Genomic DNA, 20,769 nt, shown 5'->3' with positions numbered 1-20,769 from the left:
CCCTATGACTAAAACATCATTCTTTTTTTTTTTAATTTTTTTATTCTTATGTTAATCACCATACATTACATCATTAGTTTTAGATGAAGTGTTCCATGATTCATTGTTTGTGCATAACACCCAGTGCTCCATGCAGAATGTGCCCTCCTCAATACCCACCACCAGGCTAACCCATCCTCCCACCCCCCTCCCCTCTAGAACCCTGTTTGTTTTTCAGAGTCCATCGTCTCTCATGGTTCGTCTACCCCTCCGATTTCCCCCCCTTCATTCTTCCCTTCCTGCTACCTTCTTCTTTTTTTTTTTTTCTTAACATATATTGCATTATTTGTTTCAGAGGTACAGATCTGAGATTCAACAGTCTTGCACAATTCACAGCACTTACCAGAGCACATACCCTCCCCAGTGTCTATCACCCAGTCACCCCATCCCTCCCACCCCACCCCCCACTCCAGCAACCCTCAGTTTGTTTCCTGCGATTAAGAATTCCTCATATCGGGCGCCTGGGTGGCTCAGTTGGTTAGGCGACTGCCTTCGGCTCAGGTCATGATCCTGGAGTCCCTGGATCGAGTCCCGCATCGGGCTCCCTGCTCGGCAGGGAGTCTGCTTCTCCTCTGCCCCTCCCCCCTCTCATGTGCTCTCTCTCATTCTCTCTCTCTCAAATAAATAAAATCTTTTAAAAAAAAAAGAATTCCTCATATCAGTGAGGTCATATGATACATGTCTTTCTCTGTTTGACTTATTTCACTCAACATAATACCCTCCAGTTCCATCCACGTCATTGCAAATGGCAAGATCTCATTCCTTTTGATGGCTGCATAATATTCCATTGTGTATATATACCACATCTTCTTTATCCATTCATCTGTTGATGGACATCTTGGCTCTTTCCACAGTTTGGCTATTGTGGACATTGCTGCTATAAACATCGGGGTGCATGTACCCTTTCAGATCCCTACTTTTGTATCTTTGGGGTAAATACCCAGTAGTGCAATTGCTGGATTGTATGGTAGCTCTATTTTCAACTTTTTGAGGAACCTCCATACAGTTTTCCAGAGTGGCTGCACCAGCTTGCATTCCCATCAACAGTGTAGGAGGGTTCCCCTTTCTCCGCATCCCCGCCAACATCTGTCGTTTCCTGACTTGTTAATTTTAGCCATTCTGACTGGTGTGAGGTGGTATCTCATTGAGGTTTTGATTTGGATTTCCCTGATGCTGAGCGATATTGAGCACTTTTTCATGTGTCTGTTGGCCATTTGGATGTCTTCTTTGGAAAAATGTCTGTTCATGTCTTCTGCCCATTTCTTGATTGGATTCTTTGTTCTTTGGGTGTTGAGTTTGATGAGTTCTTTATAGATTTTGGATACTAGCCCTTTATCTGATATGTCATTTGCAAATATCTTCTCCCATTCTGTCGGTTGTCTTTTGGTTTTCTTGACTGTTTCCTTTGCTTTGCAAAAGCTTTTTATCTTGATGAAGTCCCAATAGTTCATTTTTGCCCTTGCTTCCCTTGCCTTTGGCGATGTTTCTAGGAGGAAGTTGCTTCGGCTGAGGTCGAAGAGGTTGCTGCCTGTGTTCTCCTTTAGGATTTTGATGGACTCCTGTCTCACATTGAGGTCTTTCACCCATTTGGAGTCTATTTTTGTGTGTGGTGTAAGGAAATGGTCCAGTTTCATTCCTCTGCATGTGGCTGTCCAATTTTCCCAACACCATTTGTTGAAGAGACTGTCTTTTTTCCACTGGACATTCTTTCCTGCTTTGTCAAAGATTAGTTGACCATAGAGTTGAGGGTCCATTTCTGGGCTCTCTATTCTGTTCCATTGATCTATGTGTCTGTTTTTGTGCCAGTACCATACTGTCTTGATGATGACAGCTTTGTAATAGAGCTTGAAGTCCGGAATTGTGATGCCGCCAGCTTTGCTTTTTTTTTTTCAACATTCCTCTGGCTATGCGGGGTCTTTTCTGGTTCCATACAAATTTTAGGATTATTCGTTCCATTTCTTTGAAAAAAGTGGATGGTATTTTGATAGGGATAAAACATCATTCTTATCATGAACAATTAAAAAACTGAGAATGCTTGCAGACATATTACAAATTTGACACAAACATCCTAGGTAACATTTTGGACTATGCAACTGTTATTCACGAAGTAGCCCTTCATATTAACATTCTGTATTTGTCCTTAGCTGATTGTCCTATTTATATACTGCCCATGGTGGATGTGTCTCTTTTATGTTTCACCATCTATTGCTTAGACACACCCTTTAAGAGTGGAAATGAAATGTTTAAACCCAAAACCATCCCAACCCATTTTATCCCCTAGGATGTGAGTTCTATTGCAGAGTATTTGAGATTATAAAAACTCATTTTAATACAGGGAGTGTGTCTTGCAAGTTACCACGAGAAGTGGAGGGCTAGTCGTGTCAATCCCATATTCAGCAAGTACAAAGAAGTCAGGCTGAGCAGCAAGAATTATTGCCAGATAGTTTGGTGAGAGTATTAACTGAATATAGACCTGACAATAGTTTGGATAGACATTTTTTTTTTCTTTACGTAATCTCCTCGCCCAACGTGGGGCTTGAACTCATGGATCCCAGGATCGAGAGTCGCATGCTCTACCAGCTGAGCCAGCCAGGCGTCCCTGGATAGAGATTTCTAGATTTAGATGGGCAGAAAGAAGAGTAATTTTAATGGATAAAAAGTAAAGAACCTTAAAAATTGAAGTGTTGGGGAGGACTCCAGGCTCTGGTCTGTGCCCCATTGGGACCCTCACTCCATTCAGACCAGGTTATCTTGCTTCTGGAGCATGTCTTGGAGCAGAAGACCATGAACCCCCAAACTCCGCAAAGTCTTGAGAGGACATGCCAACTCCCCCAGTAGGATGCAGAGGTTCGCCATTGGTCACGTGAATTGTTTTTAAGCAAAAGTACAGAAAAGTGTAGAGATGTGGCGAAATTCCTTCAGGGGATCTGGCCATGGGCACACACCTCTATGGAGAGCTGATGGTGAGGGAGGACGCAAGGTGGCCAAGTCACCTGCAGGTGCTTTGAGTAGCCCAAGGAGCAGATGGGTAGGTCCTCAGCGGAGGTAGTGGCCAAGATGCTATTTTAAAGAGGAAACATCACAGTGAGATTCTTTTTCATACATCTACTCCTAGCCCTGGTGTGGCCTGGACGTTGAAGGCAGGCTAATGGGGCAGCTAAAGCCATCAGCCAAGAGCAGTACCCATGTCTCGGTGCTTCTCTTTGCAGAGGCTGCTCTTGGTCGATCTCATGGGGCTCCGTGAAGTGCCTTTGCTCCCTACCCTGGAATTTCAAGATCCTGACCCTGAATTGGATCTCTTCTGTGAGGTTAAGGCAGTTCTTTCACACTAATGATTAAAGCCATCCGGGACACATGGAAAATCCTGCTAAGCATTTTGCATCAATCACCACAGCATATGCCTGCAAGAGGTGCTGCTCTGCAGAACTATTTTTTTTTTTTTAAGATTTTATTTATTTAGGGGCGCCTGGGTGGCTCAGTTGGTTAAGCGACTGCCTTCGGCTCAGGTCATGATCCCGGAGTCCCTGGATCGAGTCCCGCATCGGGCTCCCTGCTCGGCAGGGAACCTGCTTCTCCCTCTGACCCTCCCCCATCTTATGTGCTCTCTCTCACAAATAAATAAAAAAAAATTTAGAGAGAATGAGAGAGAGCACAGGAGAGGGGGGAGGGTCAGAGGGAGAAGCAGGTTCCCTGCCGAGCAGGGAGCCTGATGCGGGACTCGATCCAGGGACTCCGGGATCATGACCTGAGCCGAAGGCAGTCGCTTAACCAACTGAGCCACCCAGGCGCCCTCTGCAGAACTATTTTGATTGGTGTTTGTTATTTAGGTATTTTCAAAACTTGAGTACCTTTCGGTAAAAATGCAGGATAAGTATCCAAGATGTAGTGATAATAAAATGTCATGGATTACTAAGAAACAAAACAAAACACCTCAAGTGTTGGTTTCTATTTAACATTAGGATGTAATCCTAATGTAATTCAGAAATCCATGGTTTCCAAATGGTAACAACTACTGGTGACAATGAACCAGGGAGCGGCTGGGTGGCTCAGCCCGTGAAGGGTCTGCCTTCGGCTCAGGTCATGATCCCAGGGTCCTGGGAGCAAGCCCCTGCTTCGGGCTCCCTGCTTGGTGGGAAGCCTGCTTCTCCCTCTCCCTCTGCCCCTCCACTCCTGCTCTCTAATAGATAGATAAAAATCTTTAAAAAAAAAGAAAAAAGAAAAAGAACCAGGACAGACCATTTAGTGAAGATGAAGTAACCTCAGATGTTAATACCCTTCAAAAAAAAACCTTAACTTTCACTAGAAAATTTAGCAATATTTACACAAACGTATGGCATTTAAGGTGGCAGGGACGCCTGGGTGGCTCAGTCGGTTAAGCATCTGCCTTTGGCTCAGGTCATGATCAGGGTCCTGAGAGGCAGTCCCACTTCAAGTTCTGCTTCTGCCTCTCCGTGTCCCCTACCCCCACCACCCACCACCTCCCCACCCTGGCTTCTGCTCTCTCACTCACTCTCGCTCTCTCAAATAAAATCTTATTTAAAAAAAAAAAAGTAAAGGGGCGCCTGGGTGGCTCAGTCATTAAGCGTCTGCCTTCGGCTCAGGTCATGATCCCCGGGTCCTGGGATGGAGCCCTGCATGGAGCCCTGCATCGGGCTCCCTGCTCGGTGGGAAGCCTGCTTCTCTCTCTCCCACTTCCCCCTGCTTGTGTTCCCATTTTCACTGTGTCTCTGTCAAATAAATAGATAAAATCTTTAAAAAAAAAAAACACAAAAAAATGAAAGTGGCAGTTAACTGAATGTTATCTTTCCCAATGTATTACACTTTTAAAATCACCTCTCATGAATAATCTCAGGAACAATATTCAGTTACCTATTTAAAATACTTTCTTCCCTTGATTATAGCAATTTTATGCAAGAATATCTGAGATTTAAAAAAATAGTCCCTTGAGGGTCACCTGGCTGGCTCAGTCAGAGGAGCATGAGACTCGTGATCTTGGAGTCTTGAGTTCGAGCCCCAGGCTGGGTGTAGAGATTACTTAAATAAATAAATCTTAAAAAAAAAAGTCACGGGGTGCCTGGGTGGCTCAGCCGTTAAGCGTCTGCCTTTGGCTCAGGTCATGATCCCAGGGTCCTGGGATCGAGCCCCGCATCGGGCTCCCTGCTCAGCGAGAAGCCTGCTTCTCCCTCTCCCACTCCCCCCGCTTGTGTTCCCCCTCTCGCTGTGTCTCTCTCTGTCAGATAAATAAATAAAATCTTAAAAAAAAAAAAAAGTCACTTGAATCGCATTAAGGACTGCCCAAAATCTAATTTTATTTTTGCATTCTTTATGAATAAAAAGCAACCAATAACCACTTTCCTCTTCTTTTCCCACTTATAATATTCTTAGATCCAACTTCAGTGACTATGTATTCCAGGAACTACAGAAAGATTTTAAGTACTGTCTGTAAAGAATAGTTTATAATTGCTTCCTACAGATTTTTGTTTATTTTGTAAACCATAGTCAACCCTTAGAACACCTTAACTCCCCTTATTTCCTTCAATAAAAATGAGTAATTTGACACTTCAGGCAGATGTAACATTTTTAATACCCAACTTCCTTAACATAAGGTAAAACAGTCTTAGGCAGGCAACCACTGTGAATTTTTTAAATGTCCAAAGTAATTACACAGGTATGGATCACATTCAGTATTTAGCGTATGATCGAGTAATTAGAAAGAAGTAAAAAACAAAGTTAAAGTTAAGAACCAATATTTCTTTGAAAAGCTTGTTAATTTACTTCTGGACAAATAAGTGGTTAAGAACCATCAGTATAAACCTATTTTTAGTCTCTGTCCTTCAAACTGCCTAAAAGTTCTTAGAACACAGAAAAACTAAATTTGAATGCATTTGTAACAGCTTAATAATTTATGTGCCTTATTAGGATCTTTTAATGGAATGTTTTGAAACCAATCATAATTCACTGCAAGGATAAATCAGAAAAAGAAAACAAATTTTTGAATCGCATGTTACAATGACCTGGACAAAAGTAATTATCAACTAGTAATAACTAACACATGCAACAGATTGAGAAATTAAATCCTCTGCTATATATACTTGTAAGTATTTTGTCAGACATGAGAAATGTTTCTATCAATAACATCTCCCCACAGATTCAACTTTATTTTAAACAAGTAAACAGTTCTTTCTCTCCGGATTTTTACATTTATCAGTGCAAAGTAAAACAAAGCAACTTCAGTAGAAATGGCTTATTACAAGGTTATTCTAAAAAGGCTTATTCCCCTAAATGTACTAAAAGATGTCCAAATCGTGCGAATGATCCACCTCGATGGCTTCCTCTGCATCCAGCTTTGTCTCTCCGTGGCCTTCCTGCGGCTCGTCAAGAGAGGCCAGAGCCTCGTTCGTATCACTTGCAAAAGTTTCTCGTGATGTATCGTCATCTTCTTGAAAATTTAGATTTTTAATAGCTTGTTTCATTTTTTTCCCCAATACTTGTGTTCTCCTCTTTCTAGCAGCCTTTTTATTTTCATACTCCTTTTGATTTTCAATGTAGAAAATGTCCTACAATAAAGGAACGACTCGAAGTAAAGACTGCCATTTACTGAACGTTTATTAGAAGGCTTCCTTTACGTTATCTTCATTTCTCACAAAAAACAAGCAAATATTATTAGACTCTAATAGGACACAGAGTCCAAGATAGTAAGGAAGCCCCCACTGCAACCAGAGGATGAAGCTGTAATTCAAACTTAGCCTCATGTTAGCTCCGGGGCGCACGCTTATTCAACCATCACATACCATCTCTACAGCCACAGGCTTCCAAAATGGGAAGATATGGTAGAAAAATCATGTTGCTTAGGATTTAAATTAAAATCTATTTTGTCCCAACAAAACAGAAGTCTTTGGAATAAGGGTTTACTAACTTTGAAATGGCATCATAACCATACGTGACTGCACATGCTAAGAAACCAAGCCATGCCTGAAGGGTGTGACTAAGTATGATCACGTAACCTACACAAGGGAAAAAATCCATCCCTTAAAAAAATGTTACTGTAATTAGCGTAGAGAATGTAAACCTGTCAAAAACTTATACCATGAGGCATAAAAATAATGCAATCAGCACTGGGATATATTCCAGGATGTTAGAAGAGGGATTTTTAACAGAAAAACATGAGATTGTTAGTACAGGGCTTCTCCACCCGGGCAATCCGAAACGTCCAGCTCGATCCCTGTTGTGTGCACTGCAGGAGGGTTAGCAGCATACCTGGCCTCGCCCCATCAGCATAGAACCCCTCCATCCCCAAACTGAGACAACCAAACACATCTCTAGGCACTGCCCAACGTCCTCCAAGAGGCAAAATCGCCAGCGGATGAGAGCTGCCAAAGGAGAAAATGTGTTTCATTCAACTACTACATGGGAAAACATAAAATAGCACCTGGGAACCTTGATGCAGATAGAGAAGTGTAGTTTCAGAGGCTACAAAAAGAAAAGTAGGCCAGGGATCTAAAGAGAAGGCCAAAAATGACTATGCTAAAACAGAGAAGGTTCCAAGGTCTAAAAGAGAAGTTAGGATAGGCAGGACACACTTCTGACACCCTATGATCTTCTGGGAAGGGACTACTAAAAGCTATAACCAAGTCACTCCCTATTATATTCTTAAAGTGCACAAATTACAAATCCCCTCTTGTTTATAAAAAGTACTATGTACAATGGTGAAATAAAGGAGGCCCTCTCCTAATATTTTTTTTTTCCTCTCCTAATATTTATGCTAAATAGTTACAAGCAGCACAGAGAACTAGCAGAGGAAGGAGTAAGGAGCCCTGAAATTAAGGCAACAAGGGAAGGCTTCAGAAGGTGAAAGCTTTGATGGGAAGAAGGAATAAAAATACCTGCTAAAGGAATGACAAGATTGGGGGTGGAGAAGGAGGGTACAGGCGTAAGAAGTGGAAGAAGGACCAAAAAAAGTGACTTCAGATAGGCACCATTTACTGAATGAGCACCTTTATATGCCAGGTATTGTGTTAGGATTTTTCATTGTCAGCGGAACCTTATGAAGTGGGTATTATCCTTCTCTTCAGATGAGGAAAGCGAGAGTGCCCGCTTCGGCAGCACATACACTAAAATCAGAGGAGGAGAGAAGGCACAAGACTGCAGAGCCAACATGTGAAGGTATCAAGTGTAAGCTCGTATATTAGTTTTCCATATTCGCATTCTTAAAACCCATGGTGTTGCTTTCACAGAAGTGTGACAACTCACAATTTTTTCAAGGGTCTGCTTACCCGCCAAGGGCAGAGATAAAGAGCAGCTGTAAGGGGAAGGAGTCCCATTTCATGGGAAAGCTCATCCAAGCATCTCGAAAAAAACAAGTCTGAGGAGTACAGTGCTTGGCAACACCAAGTAAAATGACAGTTTCCCTTTTGCCTCCAAACACATGAAAAAGGAATGACATTCCATAGGTTACGAATGTGGCAGAACCAACAGGGCAATGGCCCAGAGAAATGCCGCTGTAAACTGTTGTTCATGTTGTTACAAAAATGCAGACAAGGGATAATCTGCCAGGAGCTTTCTGTCCTCCCTTCCCTATCTACCTGCACAGAATTCATTTTACAAGAACCTAAATGGTACACTATTTGCAGAGGGAGACCAGTACAGCTGAGCTTTTGAAAAAAATACAGCAAATTAACTTTTTAACTACTCCTAATCTTTTTTTCTCTCACAAACTTTGTATTTTCCAAAACAAAACTTAAACAACTACAAACCAAAACAAAATGGTATGTCATATACCAAAACGAAATCAAATAAAAAAACCGCAAACAAGCCCACTCAGTTCAGTTCTGGCTTCCAAGTTCTACAGACTGATTATTAGCATTATAGTGATCAAAACAGTAATTATAACATGATCATTTAGATGATTTGAAATTACCTATGATGAAATTCTATTTGCTTTAGGCTTTTTCCTCTGATAAAAGGACTCAATCCATGCACATGCAGAAAATTTGGAAAAACACAGAAGTATCTTTTTTTTTTTTTAAAGATTTATTTATTTATTTATTTGAAAGAGAGAAAATGAGAGAGCGAGTACATGAGAGGGGGGAGGGTCAGAGGGAGAAGCAGACTCCCCGCCGAGCAGGGAGCCCGATGCGGGACTCGATCCCGGGACTCCAGGATCATGACCTGAGCCGAAGGCAGTCGCTTAACCAACTGAGCCACCCAGGCGCCCAAACACAGAAATATCTTAAAAGCCAAAACATTTATAATCCTCTGGAGCAGACCAAATCATTGGTAACTCTTTGGTGTTTTACATATCAATTAATTGTCCCATGCCTCTTTTTTGTTCTAAATTTGTAGTTTGCCTTTTTAAAAAATTAGGTATTACTTCATTTTTCTCCTTTTCTTAAAACTGCTTCACAAAGGGGCGCCTGGGTGGCTCAGTTGGTTAAGCGACTGCCTTCGGCTCAGGTCATGATCCTGGAGTCCTGGGATCGAGTCCCGCATCGGGCTCCCTGCTCTGCAGGGAGTCTGCTTCTCCCTCTGACCCTCCTCCCTCTCATGCTCTCTGTCTCTCATTCTCTCTGTCTCAAATAAATAAATAAAAAATCTTAAAAAAAAAAAAAAACTGCTTCACAAAAATAGAAGCTACAGCATAGTTACTTTAAAAATGTCCCTCTTGGTTAACACTCTTCTATTATTAGGTATTTCAAATGTTTGTTTGTTGTTATAATGCAATGTTTCTGGTAGCTTAACATAACCTACTAACATTAAAATCTCTTTCTCCACAATGAGTTAGAACTGAAGTTCAAAGACGTGATTCAGTGAAAACAACCAGTTTCAAGTCAGTATTCTGCACAATCCCAGGGGGATCATTTTTATTACTTTTCATGTGCATACCATGGTAACATCCACTTTGATAGAACCTGGTACAGATTAAGTCCTATAAATATTTGGCCTAGTGCTGGGGACATGGTGAATAAATGTTATTTTCTTCTCTTCTGCTTGTGGAAATTGTCCAAAGTTTAGTTACCTACAAGAAGTTTTTCCAGATACCACTTTATTTAATTCTTTTAGAGCTCTATTCAATGGGCAGGACACTTACTAAAAAGTCCCCACTTTATAATTGAGAAAATTAAGGCTGAGGGAGAGTAAGTGATCTGCTCCGTCATATAATTACTAAATGGCAAAATTAAGATTAAAACCCAGATTTTGAATGTTAGGGAATTCTTTTTATCACATCGTGCTATTCCTCTGACATTCTACTATCAAACAATGTTTAATGTTCCTTAGAAGGATGTTCCTTCTCAGTGTACACCTTTTGTTAGGGATCACCGTGGGGGAGGAGGGAGAACATAAGCAAAAGCTCTGCTCTACTAACAGGCGTAAGGAAAATTACATCATTACAAATTTATCAAAGTCATTGTTCCAATGAGGAAAAAAGGCAGTTATGGACAAGAGATTTCAAATGTGCGATAACAGTAACGTTTCCTGTAGGAATTTCAACAATAGATTTTTAAAAAATAACTGGAAGTGGACAGCCAGAAAACTTGAGGAAAAAAAATCTAACACTGAGCATTTATAAAATAAACTCACAAGGAGCGGCAGCTCAAGGGAAGTGACTTTTATTTATCTGTCTTCATTAGCATTATAAATGGCTCAACCACATTCCTCCGACCTGTATTACCCACTGTTATGGTAAAGAGAGTACCGAGCTGCTCAAATACAGTATCTGCGTTGCCTGTGTACCTACCACCTCTTTCCTATTCAAGAAGCAAGTTCTCCATCTTGATCAGATCTGCTAAATGTAATCATGTTCCTTAATTAACAGATGAAAAGATAAATTCTGAGCTGTGAAAATCTCACATGGTAAAAGAACTTCCCATATAAGACATTCTAGTAATGCAAAAATGATTAATACTGAAGAGCCTAGATTCTAGTTTATAAGAACTACTGGAGACAGAGGATTGAATGAAACAAACCCATGAGGAGACAATGACCAGAATGTGGTATGTTCTATTAGATAACCATTCAGACTCTTCAAAAGGTCTAAATCACAAAAGAAAACGTGGAATTAAAATGAGCAAAAGAGATACAATGGAAATCTAGACAGGATCCTGGTTTGGGGGGGTGGAAGGTAGACAATACATTCTTGGGACAATTCAGGAAATTGGAATAAGGTCAAGATACTAGATGATACTATGAAGTTGTTTTTCCTTCTCTAAGGTAAAGCTATGTAGGAAACTGTCCTTATTATTGACAGATGCTTATTGAAATAATTAGAGCTGAGTGTCACGATGTTCACTACTTATTACCAAATGGTAGAGAAAAACAACTGTAAGGTAAGAATCTCAAAATATTAAAAACCCCTAAATCTAAGTGTAGGAAATTCATCCTTTTATTGTTTCATCTATTCTGCACGTCTGAAATTTTTCATTAATAAAAAGTTGTAGGAGGGTAGAAAAAATAATTATGTGCTAAAAGACCAGGAAAACGACATAACGGAAATTGTGACCTTGGCTTGGAAAGGGAAGAGGAGGAGGCAGTTTATAAAGGCACATGTTTTACTTGAAATGAGACACTGACAAAACTGGTCAAGTTAAGGCAGAACAGGTGATGGAGATTAAGAGAATATGAAGCTAGAACCCAAGTAGAAGTGAAATTATGATAGATCTTAAAAGTCAAGGACACTATAATTTTTACCTTAATTTGTTCTTCACTGATACTAGGAGTATTTTTCAGGAGATTCAGGAAAACTCCACCTGGTGTTCTTCTTCGACTACCATTCTACAAAAAGAAAGAGAAAAATGATACTATATAGACTGTTCCTATGAATGGCCTAAAGCATCTTTTAAACAGAAAGGTACCTAAAGAAATAAAAAGGTCTACCCTGATCACCACAGTTTAACTGCAATGTCCTCCTCTCTTCTCCATACCTCAATACCTCTATTTCTTTTACCATAGCATTTATCACTTTCTAACACACCTGAAGATATATTTATTCTTTACATATTGTCTCCCTCCCACCCCTACCTACAATGTAAGATTGCTGTGTCTACAACAGTGCCTAGTACACAGCAATAAATAATCGTACAAGAAAAATGTCCATTAGGGCACCTGGGTGGCTCAGTCATTTAAGTGTCTGCCTTCGGCCCAGGTCATGATCTCAGGGTCCTGGGATCGAGCCCCGCATCAGGCTCCCTGCTCAGCGGGGAGTCTGCTTCTCCCTCTCCCTCTGCTCCTCACCTCACTCGTGCTCTCTAATAATTAAATAAAATCTTTAAAAGAACAAAAAAAAGAAAACTGTCCATTAAAAGAAAGTGAATTTGGACTTGCATCTTTCCAACAACCAGTAGATTTTCACTAGCTCACTATGATATAAACTTTTATTATTACAGTACTAAGATATTAATGAATCTATAACTTTGGGCTCAACTAAACAAAAATCCAAGTACCTCAGCAGTGACAAACAAGGGTGCCAGTACATTCATGATTTTTGTAATTTGTTCTGTTGTCAAGTTCTGTTTTGACTTCCATAATCTAGATTCACATGCTATTTCCTCAGCCAATGCTATCAATTCTAACTGGTTTTTCTCTCCATTTCCACAGCATAATATTGATTCACTCTCATGTGATGTTACCATTCAGATTCATGAGGAGCAAATAAGGAGCCATTCAAACTTCATCCTCACCCTGCGGTGAAAGCTGAATTAAATGAAATCTCCAAAACCATATGGGATAAAGTACCACTGCCTACTGGGGCGCCTGGGTGGCTCAGTCGTTAAGCGTCTGCCTTCGGCTCAGGTCGTGATCCCAGGGTCCTGGGATCGAGCCCCGCATCAGACTCCCTGCTCGGTGGGAAGCCGCTTCTCCCTCTCCCACTCCCCCTGCCTGTGTTCCCTCTCTCGCTGTGTCTCTGTCAAATAAATAAATAAAATCTTTTAAAAAATAAAAAATAGGGGCGCCTGGGTGGCTCAGTTGGTTAAGCGACTGCCTTCGGCTCAGGTCATGATCCTGGAGTCCCGGGATCGAGTCCCGCATCGGGCTCCCTGCTCGGCAGGGAGCCTGCTTCTCCCTCTGACCCTCCCTGCTCTCATGTGCTCTCTCTCTCGTTCTCTCTGTCTCAAATAAATTAAAAAAAAAAAAAAAAATCTTAAAAAAAAAAAAAATAATAAATAAATAAAAAATAAAAAAAAATAAAAAAAAAGTACCACTGCCTATGATTGGGCCCTTAACCAGACTAGTGCACTTTTTGCCATTCTCAAGCAGTAAAGTGTTTCTCACTTCACATCTGTCAGAATGGCTAATATCAAGACAACAGGAAATAACAAATGTTGGTAAGAATGTGGAGAAAAGGGTAGTTCTGTGCACTGCTAGTAGGAATGTAAACTGGTACAGCCAGTATGGAAGACGGTATGGAGGTTCCTCAAAAAATTCAAAATAGAAATACCGTATGATTCAGCAATTCCACTGCTGGGTATTCAACCAAAGAAAACAAAAACATGAATTTGAAAAGACATATGGACCCCTATGTTTACTACAGTATTATTTAAAATAACCAAAATATGAAAGCAACTTAAATGTCCAATGATGGGTAAAGATGATATATATCTCTATCTGTATCTCTATATATATGATGAAATATCACTTGGCTATAAGAAAGTATGAAGTCTTGCCACTCACATCATGGATGGACAGAGAGGATATGCTAAGTGAGTCAGAAAGAACAAGCCAAATGCCAGATGACTTCACTTATATGTGGAATCTAAAAACCAAAACAAACTTGTTTACCAAAAAACCAGAAAGAGACTCATAAATACAGAGAACGTCATTGCTAGAGGGGCAGGGAGTGGGGAATGGGCAAAATAGGTGAAGGGGATTAACAGGTACAAACTTCCAATGACACTATAAAGTCACAGGGATGGAAAGTACAGCATGGGCAATATAATCAATAATATTGTAATAACTTTGGGGCGCCTGGGTGGCTCAGTTGGTTAAGCATCTGCCTTCGGCTCAAGTCATGATCCCAGGGTCCTGGGAGAGAGTCCTCAGTCGGGCTTCCTGCCTACCAGGGAGTCTGCTTCTCCCTCTGCCTCTCCCCACCGCTCATGTTCTCTCTCTCTAATAAATAAAATCTTAAAAAAATACATCGTAATAACTTTGTATGGAGATAAATATCAGCAATAGCTGATAACTACGCTCATTGTGGTGAGCATTCTGTTTGTAATTGTCAAATCACTATGTTGTACAGCTAAAATTATTTTTGTATGTCAGCTATACTTCAGTTAAAACAACAGAAAACAGAAAAGTGTAAAGAAAAACAAATACTAAAGTGTTTCTCAAGTTTTTGTTCACTGTTGCTTCCCCTACCCCACCAACCATGGAACTTTAATACTCACTGATACACTGTATATCTACCTGTGTTTTATACCTATATATGTGGGTTTTTGTTTTTTTGTTTTTTGGTCCCAAAAACCAATTTTTAAGGATGCATGAATTAAACAAACCCAAAACAACATGTCTGCTCATCACTGCCAACTAAGGGCTGGGCATACTGTGGTAAGTATTTTAGGTGCATCATCTTGTCCAATCCTTGTAACACAGGATTAGTCCCCAATCTGCACCTGGGAGAAAGAGGCTCTGAAAAGTCAAATAATTTAGCCACATCTCACGCCGATTAAGTTGCAGACCCAGAATTCAAAACAAAGTATCCCAAATTCTAAAACCTGTATTCTTAAAATCTGAGTTTCCAAGTTCTCTCTAGATTGTTTTCTTAAAATTTCAGCCCCTACTCTCAATGAATCCTGTAAGAGATACACTGTTGACTGCACACTAACAGGATACAATTTATGTATTTTTTTTTTTTTTTTAAGATTTTATTTATTTATCTGACAGAGAGAGACACAGCGAGAGAGGGAACACAAGCAGGGGGAGTGGGAGAGGGAGAGGCAGGCTTCCCACTGAGCAGGGAGCCCGATATGGGGCCTGATCCCAGGACCCTGGGATCATGACCTGAGCCGAAGGCAGACGCTCAACGACTGAGCCACCCAGGGGCCCCTATGTATGGTTTTTGTAAGGAAAGTAGTAATAGCAAAAACTAACTACACATAATTTTTAAATTCAGTTTTTTAAAATCTGAGCCACACTGTAATATACTGATAAATAAGAAATCCAACAATCAGAGACAAGTTTATTTTGTAAAAAAAAAAAAAAAAAAAAAAAATCACATGAAACACAATATAAAATAGAAACAACAGAGCAGTAAGTCTTACCATTATAAAAAGGCCACCATTTTGTTCAACTTCAGCAGTTTCCATCAGAAGTTCAATTGCCTTTTTGTTCCCAATTATCCTCACTACTCGTGCTATCAGATCTTTCTTTGGTTCCTGCAACCTGATAAGGAACAAACAGAGTAAATATTTGCTGTATAAAGTTGAAGAAATGTACCTTTGTCTCCAGTTTAATGCCCAAGTAGAATCAAAATCCTCTTCTGGTAATATCTGCTTTTGGCAATCTTCAATATTTAACCTTAGAATCACGGACATACCAACACTACCACCTTGGGTCACCCAAAGAGACAATAAACTCAAGGTTCCATCTCAAGTCTCAGAACTGGCCTCTTCATTTTGCCTTAATGGATTATGGTGAATTTCAAAATAAATGTGCACATCCAGCAGCAAGCCTAAACTCTTGTCAAAACAAGTAACATACACTGCTTTCAATTATCACGCCTACAAGTTAGTTCTCCTAACTCCAGAGATGCGTGGGAGCTTTAAAGTGGATAGGATCTTCCTCTCAGTCTCTCTGCCTCAGAACAAAGGCCACAGCTAATATTTACTGATGACTTACTATGGGATGAGCACAATCCTAAAAACTTTGTATGCATTATATCAGTTAATTACCTCAACAACCTTATGAAGTAGGTACTTATTTTCATCTTACCACTGAGAGGTAAAAACATAGGAAGCCTAACTAACACTTCTCACGTCAGAGTCCACACTCTATAGAGATCAATGAGGATTAACATGGAAGTTCTCTAACTAGACCTGGTTTTCTTGCTCCTTCTCAACAAGGGGCAGTGCATTATTGGAGAAAGAGCACTGGACTAGGAACAAAGCAACCAAGGTTTAGTTCCAAATCTGACACTTAAAACTGTGACTTTGGACAAGCCATATTAACTACTAGGTCTCAGTTTCCTTATCCATAAAATGAAGGCTTTGGTTTACAAAATCTCTAAATTCCTTTCCAACAGTCAAATTCCAAACTCACTCTGTAGGTTAAAAGTCCAGTATTAGCATTATTACTCTTGAACCATATCTGTTTTCAAATTTGTGACACTGTTCATTAATCACTTAGAGCTAAGAAAAAGTTAAACAAAATCTGAACTTGTTGAAAATAAAATGAAGTATCAGTTTACCATACACCAAGAAATTCTACTTCTAGGTATTTACCAGTAAAAGTTAAAATACATGTCCTAATATCTGCAGGTCAAAGCTCATAGAGCATTATTCATGATAGTCAAAAAGTGGAATACCAATATGGATGTCTGTATATGTATAGAAATTAAAAAATTAAGTGTTGATGCCTACTACAAAATGGACAAATCTCAAAAACATTACACATACAGACCATACACTGTATGATTCCATTATTATGAAATGTCCAGAAAATGCAAATTTATGCCAACAGACAGTAATCAGCAGTTATCTGGGGTAGGAACAAAGCATTACTTCAGAGGAGCCTGGGTGGCTCAGCTGGTTATGCATCTGCTTCCGTCTCAGGTCATGATCCCGGGGTCCTGATATCGAGCCCCGCATCGGGCTCCCTGCCCAGCAGAGAGCCTGCTTCTCCCTTTCCCTCTGCCTACTTGTGCTCTCTATCTCTGTCAAATAAATACGTTAAAAAAAAAATCTTAAAAAAATAAAATTAAAAAAAAGAGCTCCAAAGCACTAAATGACAAAAGTCATTAAGAGTTCATAAAAGCAAATAAAAAAGTTCATAAAAGTTTACAAAACTCTTTATCAGGCCTGTCCATTTAAGGAAACACAGATATATTCCTATAACCAAGTAAACCCACTCCTAAAATTAAAAAATCTCAAAAGAAACATCATCCTTAATGCATTGGAATTATTTCCTATAAATGGAAGACAGTAATTGGTCAAGTGCTCATTTGCAGGCCACATTTTAATGCTCACCTGAAAGAAATTTCATCAGCTACTTTCTCTTGCGAATCGTCCTCTGTGATCTCATACCGGCCTTTATAGTTCATTTCTAGTCTGTCCCCCAGTCTGTCTTTGATAGGTCGTTTCCGTTTGAGATGACCTTGCCCATTTTCCTCTTCCTTTGATCCCATTTTTTTGCCACCATGCATATATTCATCTAGCTCTTTGTCTAATTCCTTCGTATGTTCTTGGGATTCCCTCTTAAGTTTCTTAGCAAGTAAGTAATTGTAAGTCTCGGATTGTCTGCTCTTGTCAATGGTACCCTCCATTCCCAAGATACCAAGTTCAGTGGCCACTGCGTCTTGATTCTGTTCTTGTAGCACAGCACCCCATATGTTGTTAACCTTCTTTCCTCCAGGAATGGGTGGTTTCTGGCTGCTCTGGCCAAACTGAAAGGGCTCTGGCTTCGGAGGAGGGTTAAAACATTTCTGTCGTTTGCGTTTCCAAAGGGAGCTGTCATCATCTGAATCAGAAAAACTCTCTTCACTTGAATCCACACTTTTAACAGTCCGATAATGTGATACTGGCGCACACGGTGTTGCAGGACCCTGGAAGGGCCTCACTGTGCTGTCCCCACCTAGTGTTTTCTGCAGTGAAAGGAAATACCATCAATTCCACCAAACACATTAAATCTACCCAGCATGTGCTATTTAAAAAAAAAAATTATTTAGGGATTCAGTTGGACCACTGAAGCAGAACAATCTTCAATGAATCTCTGAAACCAATCCAGTCCCTACTTTTCTAAAGTTCCACATGGAATTTGCCAATTTTAAAACCACAAACTCGTTATTTCTAAAGCCAATACAGAATTTAGTTCTAAAGCCTATTTCTAAAAAGCTCTTTATTTATTTATTTTTTTAAAAGATTTTATTTATTTGACAGAGAGAGACACAGCGAGAGAGGGAACACAAGCAGGGGGAGTGGGAGAGGGAGAAGCAGGCTTCCCGCCAAGCAGGGAGCCCGATGTGGGTCTCGATCCCAGGACCCCGGGATCACGACCTGAGCCAAACGCAGATGCCCAACGACTGAGCCACCCAGGCGCCCCTAAAAAGCTCTTTAGAGGCACCTGGGTGGCTCCGTCGACGGGTTAAGTGTCTGCCTTCGGCTCAGGTCAGGATCTCAGGGTTCTGGGATCGAGCCCCGCATCAGGCTCCCTGCTCCGTGGGGAGCTTGCTTCTCCCTCCCTCCCTCTCTCTTTCTCATGAATAAATAAATAATAAAAAATAAATAAATAAAAAGCTCTTTAATTCCCACGTTAGAAGATTTTCAGTATTTTCAGTTATTGTCAGAATGTTTGAAAATGACATGCACAATAACTGTTAGTAGCAGTTGTGAAAATTAAAAGGAAAGCTCACTAAACTGGAGTCAGGGGGCTTGAAGGGGAAGTTCTCATGTCCTATCAAAGGAAAAGACATGAGGTTTCACCTCCCACAGGAAGCAGCCTACACCTTACTAACACAGCCAGAGGAAGATTTTTTTCTTGCCTGGCAACAGCCCAGCCAATGAGACTGTCCCAACTCAGCCAATGAAAAGCCACTATACTTTTTTTTTTTAATTTTATTTATTTATGAGAGAGAGAGAGAGACAAACAAGCAGGGGGAGGGGCAGAGGGAGAAGCAGACTCCCCATGGAGCAGGGAGCCTGATATAGGGCTTGATCCCAGGACCCTGGGATCATGACCTGAGCTGAAGGCAAATGCTTAACCGAATGAGCCACCCAGGCACCCAAAAAACCGCTTTTAATTCCCAGTTTACTCCAGTGGACTTTTTTACAGCCCCTCTCAACTTCTCCCCTTCCTCTATAAAAGAGCATTCCTCTCTGTTTCCCACTTGCCTATGGTTTTGCCCTAGCTTGCTTGTTCAGAGTTGTGATTCTCTGCTGTTCCAGAATAAACCCTTTTTTGCTGGTAAGATAACTGGCAAGTTTTATTTTAAAGCTTAACACAGTTATAACAGAATATGTTCTCTTTCTTTTCAAACATGTTTTTTTTTTTTGCATTTGGACACATCCAACTTCTTTTATACGGTTTAGTGACCACACTCTTTTGAGATTAGATAGTAAACTCCTATGAGTAAGAATCCCTGACATACTATTAAAACTGCACAGTCCACGGCATTAAGTTTACCAAGTCATGGGTCAATCTATGTAAAACCACCCGGAAAAGATTGAAAACCTAAACTGAAACCTTCATATGAATTTCCTAAGACATCTATATACAAAAGGGACCACCTTGGGGCGTCTGGATGGCTCAGTCAGTTAAGCAGCTGACTCTTGGTTTGGGCTCAGGTTATGATCTCAGAGTCGTGAAATCAAGCCCCACCGTGGGCTCCACCTCAGCACCTCAGCACCCAGCTTGGGATTCTCTCTGCCCCACCCCCATCTCTCCCTAAAATAAATAAAATCTTTAAAAAAAAAAAAAAAAAGAACACCTTTGTGTTTTGTACTAAACGAAGTATTTGCTGAGCTCCCCAGTGTTCAGCCCCGATGACTTATTATATATGATAGGTGACCAAGAAATATTTATGGTTTTGGGGTTTTTTTGTTTTTTACATAAAGGGGACGTTATTTGTGCTATTATGGGCTCGAAATGGCGGCAGGAGGGGGTGATTTAAGTCAATAAAGAGACAGTCGTCCCATCTTCAAATAACAACAGCATCTAAAATTTGTCAGGCGTTACTGTTCACTGAATCCTTACACACACCCTATCGCGGGCGTGCTCTTACCATTCCCATTATACAAACTGGGGCACTAGGCTAAATAACCTGCCACTGGTCACACGGCGGAGGCGCCAGTTTTCGAACGCGGGCAGCCGGGCACCAAGCCCGCTCAAAAGCGTCCGCTACTTAGCAGGCAGTCAAGACAAACTCCCATTTAGAAAACGGGGAGGTTAATACAAAACCCGGTGCCACAGGATTGCGTGGCGAAACCAGGTCCGACGGGGACGGGGAAAACCAGGCCCTTAAGCAAGTGATGAACTTCGTTCCCGGTTTTCAGGCTCCCTCTGTGATCAAGGCGAAGAAGGAGCGCCAGGGGATGTTTCTGCCCGCCGTCCCCAGGTGCCGGGCGGGGACACTCCGTTAAGATCAGAAAACCCAGAGCGGCACACCGCAGGCGGGGAAGAGCCGGCCGCACGCCCGTCAGCAGGAGGCCGCAAGCCTCGCCGCCCCGCTGGGCAACGAGACGCCGGGTCCGGGTTCGGCCGGCCCGCGCTCGCGTCCCCGCCCGGCGCCTCCCCCGCGCCGCCGCCGGCGCCCGCGTGCCTCCGCCCGGCCCGGGAAGCCGGCCGGCCCGCTGCCCATGCACACAGCCGCCCGCCCCCTTCCGCAGTCCCGCTCCGCACGCCCGCCCCTCCTCGCAGCCCGGGCCGCGCGCTCCCGGCTCCGAACGACCCGCCTGCCCTCTACGCTCACCGGCACCTGCAGCGGCCTGTCGCTGGGTGCGACCGTCATGTCGGAATCCGAGTCGGAAAGCTGCCCGTCTTCCATGTCGCCGGCGTCCTGCGCCATCTTCCCGCGGCGTGGCGCGG

General features: G+C 41.6%; 1 protein-coding gene across 2 annotated transcripts in view; it reads right to left on the bottom strand.

Moving 5' to 3' along the window:
• The window catches only part of PHAX (phosphorylated adaptor for RNA export), a 30,498-nt gene extending 9,729 nt beyond the window's left edge, over positions 1 to 20,769 (bottom strand). The window contains exons 1-5 of one of the 2 annotated variants that reach the window (XM_035014025.1): positions 20,654 to 20,769; positions 17,217 to 17,830; positions 15,294 to 15,414; positions 11,725 to 11,808; positions 5,330 to 6,596 (exon numbers count right to left, since the gene is read on the bottom strand). In XM_035014025.1, the coding sequence (XP_034869916.1) occupies positions 6,327 to 6,596; positions 11,725 to 11,808; positions 15,294 to 15,414; positions 17,217 to 17,830; positions 20,654 to 20,749 (1,185 nt within the window). In that variant the 5' untranslated portion in view covers positions 20,750 to 20,769 and the 3' untranslated portion in view covers positions 5,330 to 6,326. Of the gene's footprint in view, positions 1 to 5,329; positions 6,597 to 11,724; positions 11,809 to 15,293; positions 15,415 to 17,216; positions 17,831 to 20,653 lie in introns of those variants that run through there. The other variant, XM_035014026.1, reaches the window with a different exon arrangement.

Source organism: Mirounga leonina, unplaced genomic scaffold, assembly GCF_011800145.1.
Source record: "Mirounga leonina isolate KUSES-001 unplaced genomic scaffold, KU_Mleo_1.0 Mir_168, whole genome shotgun sequence".
NCBI lineage: Eukaryota > Metazoa > Chordata > Mammalia > Carnivora > Phocidae > Mirounga > Mirounga leonina.
This window is presented reverse-complemented; position numbering and strand designations above follow the sequence as displayed.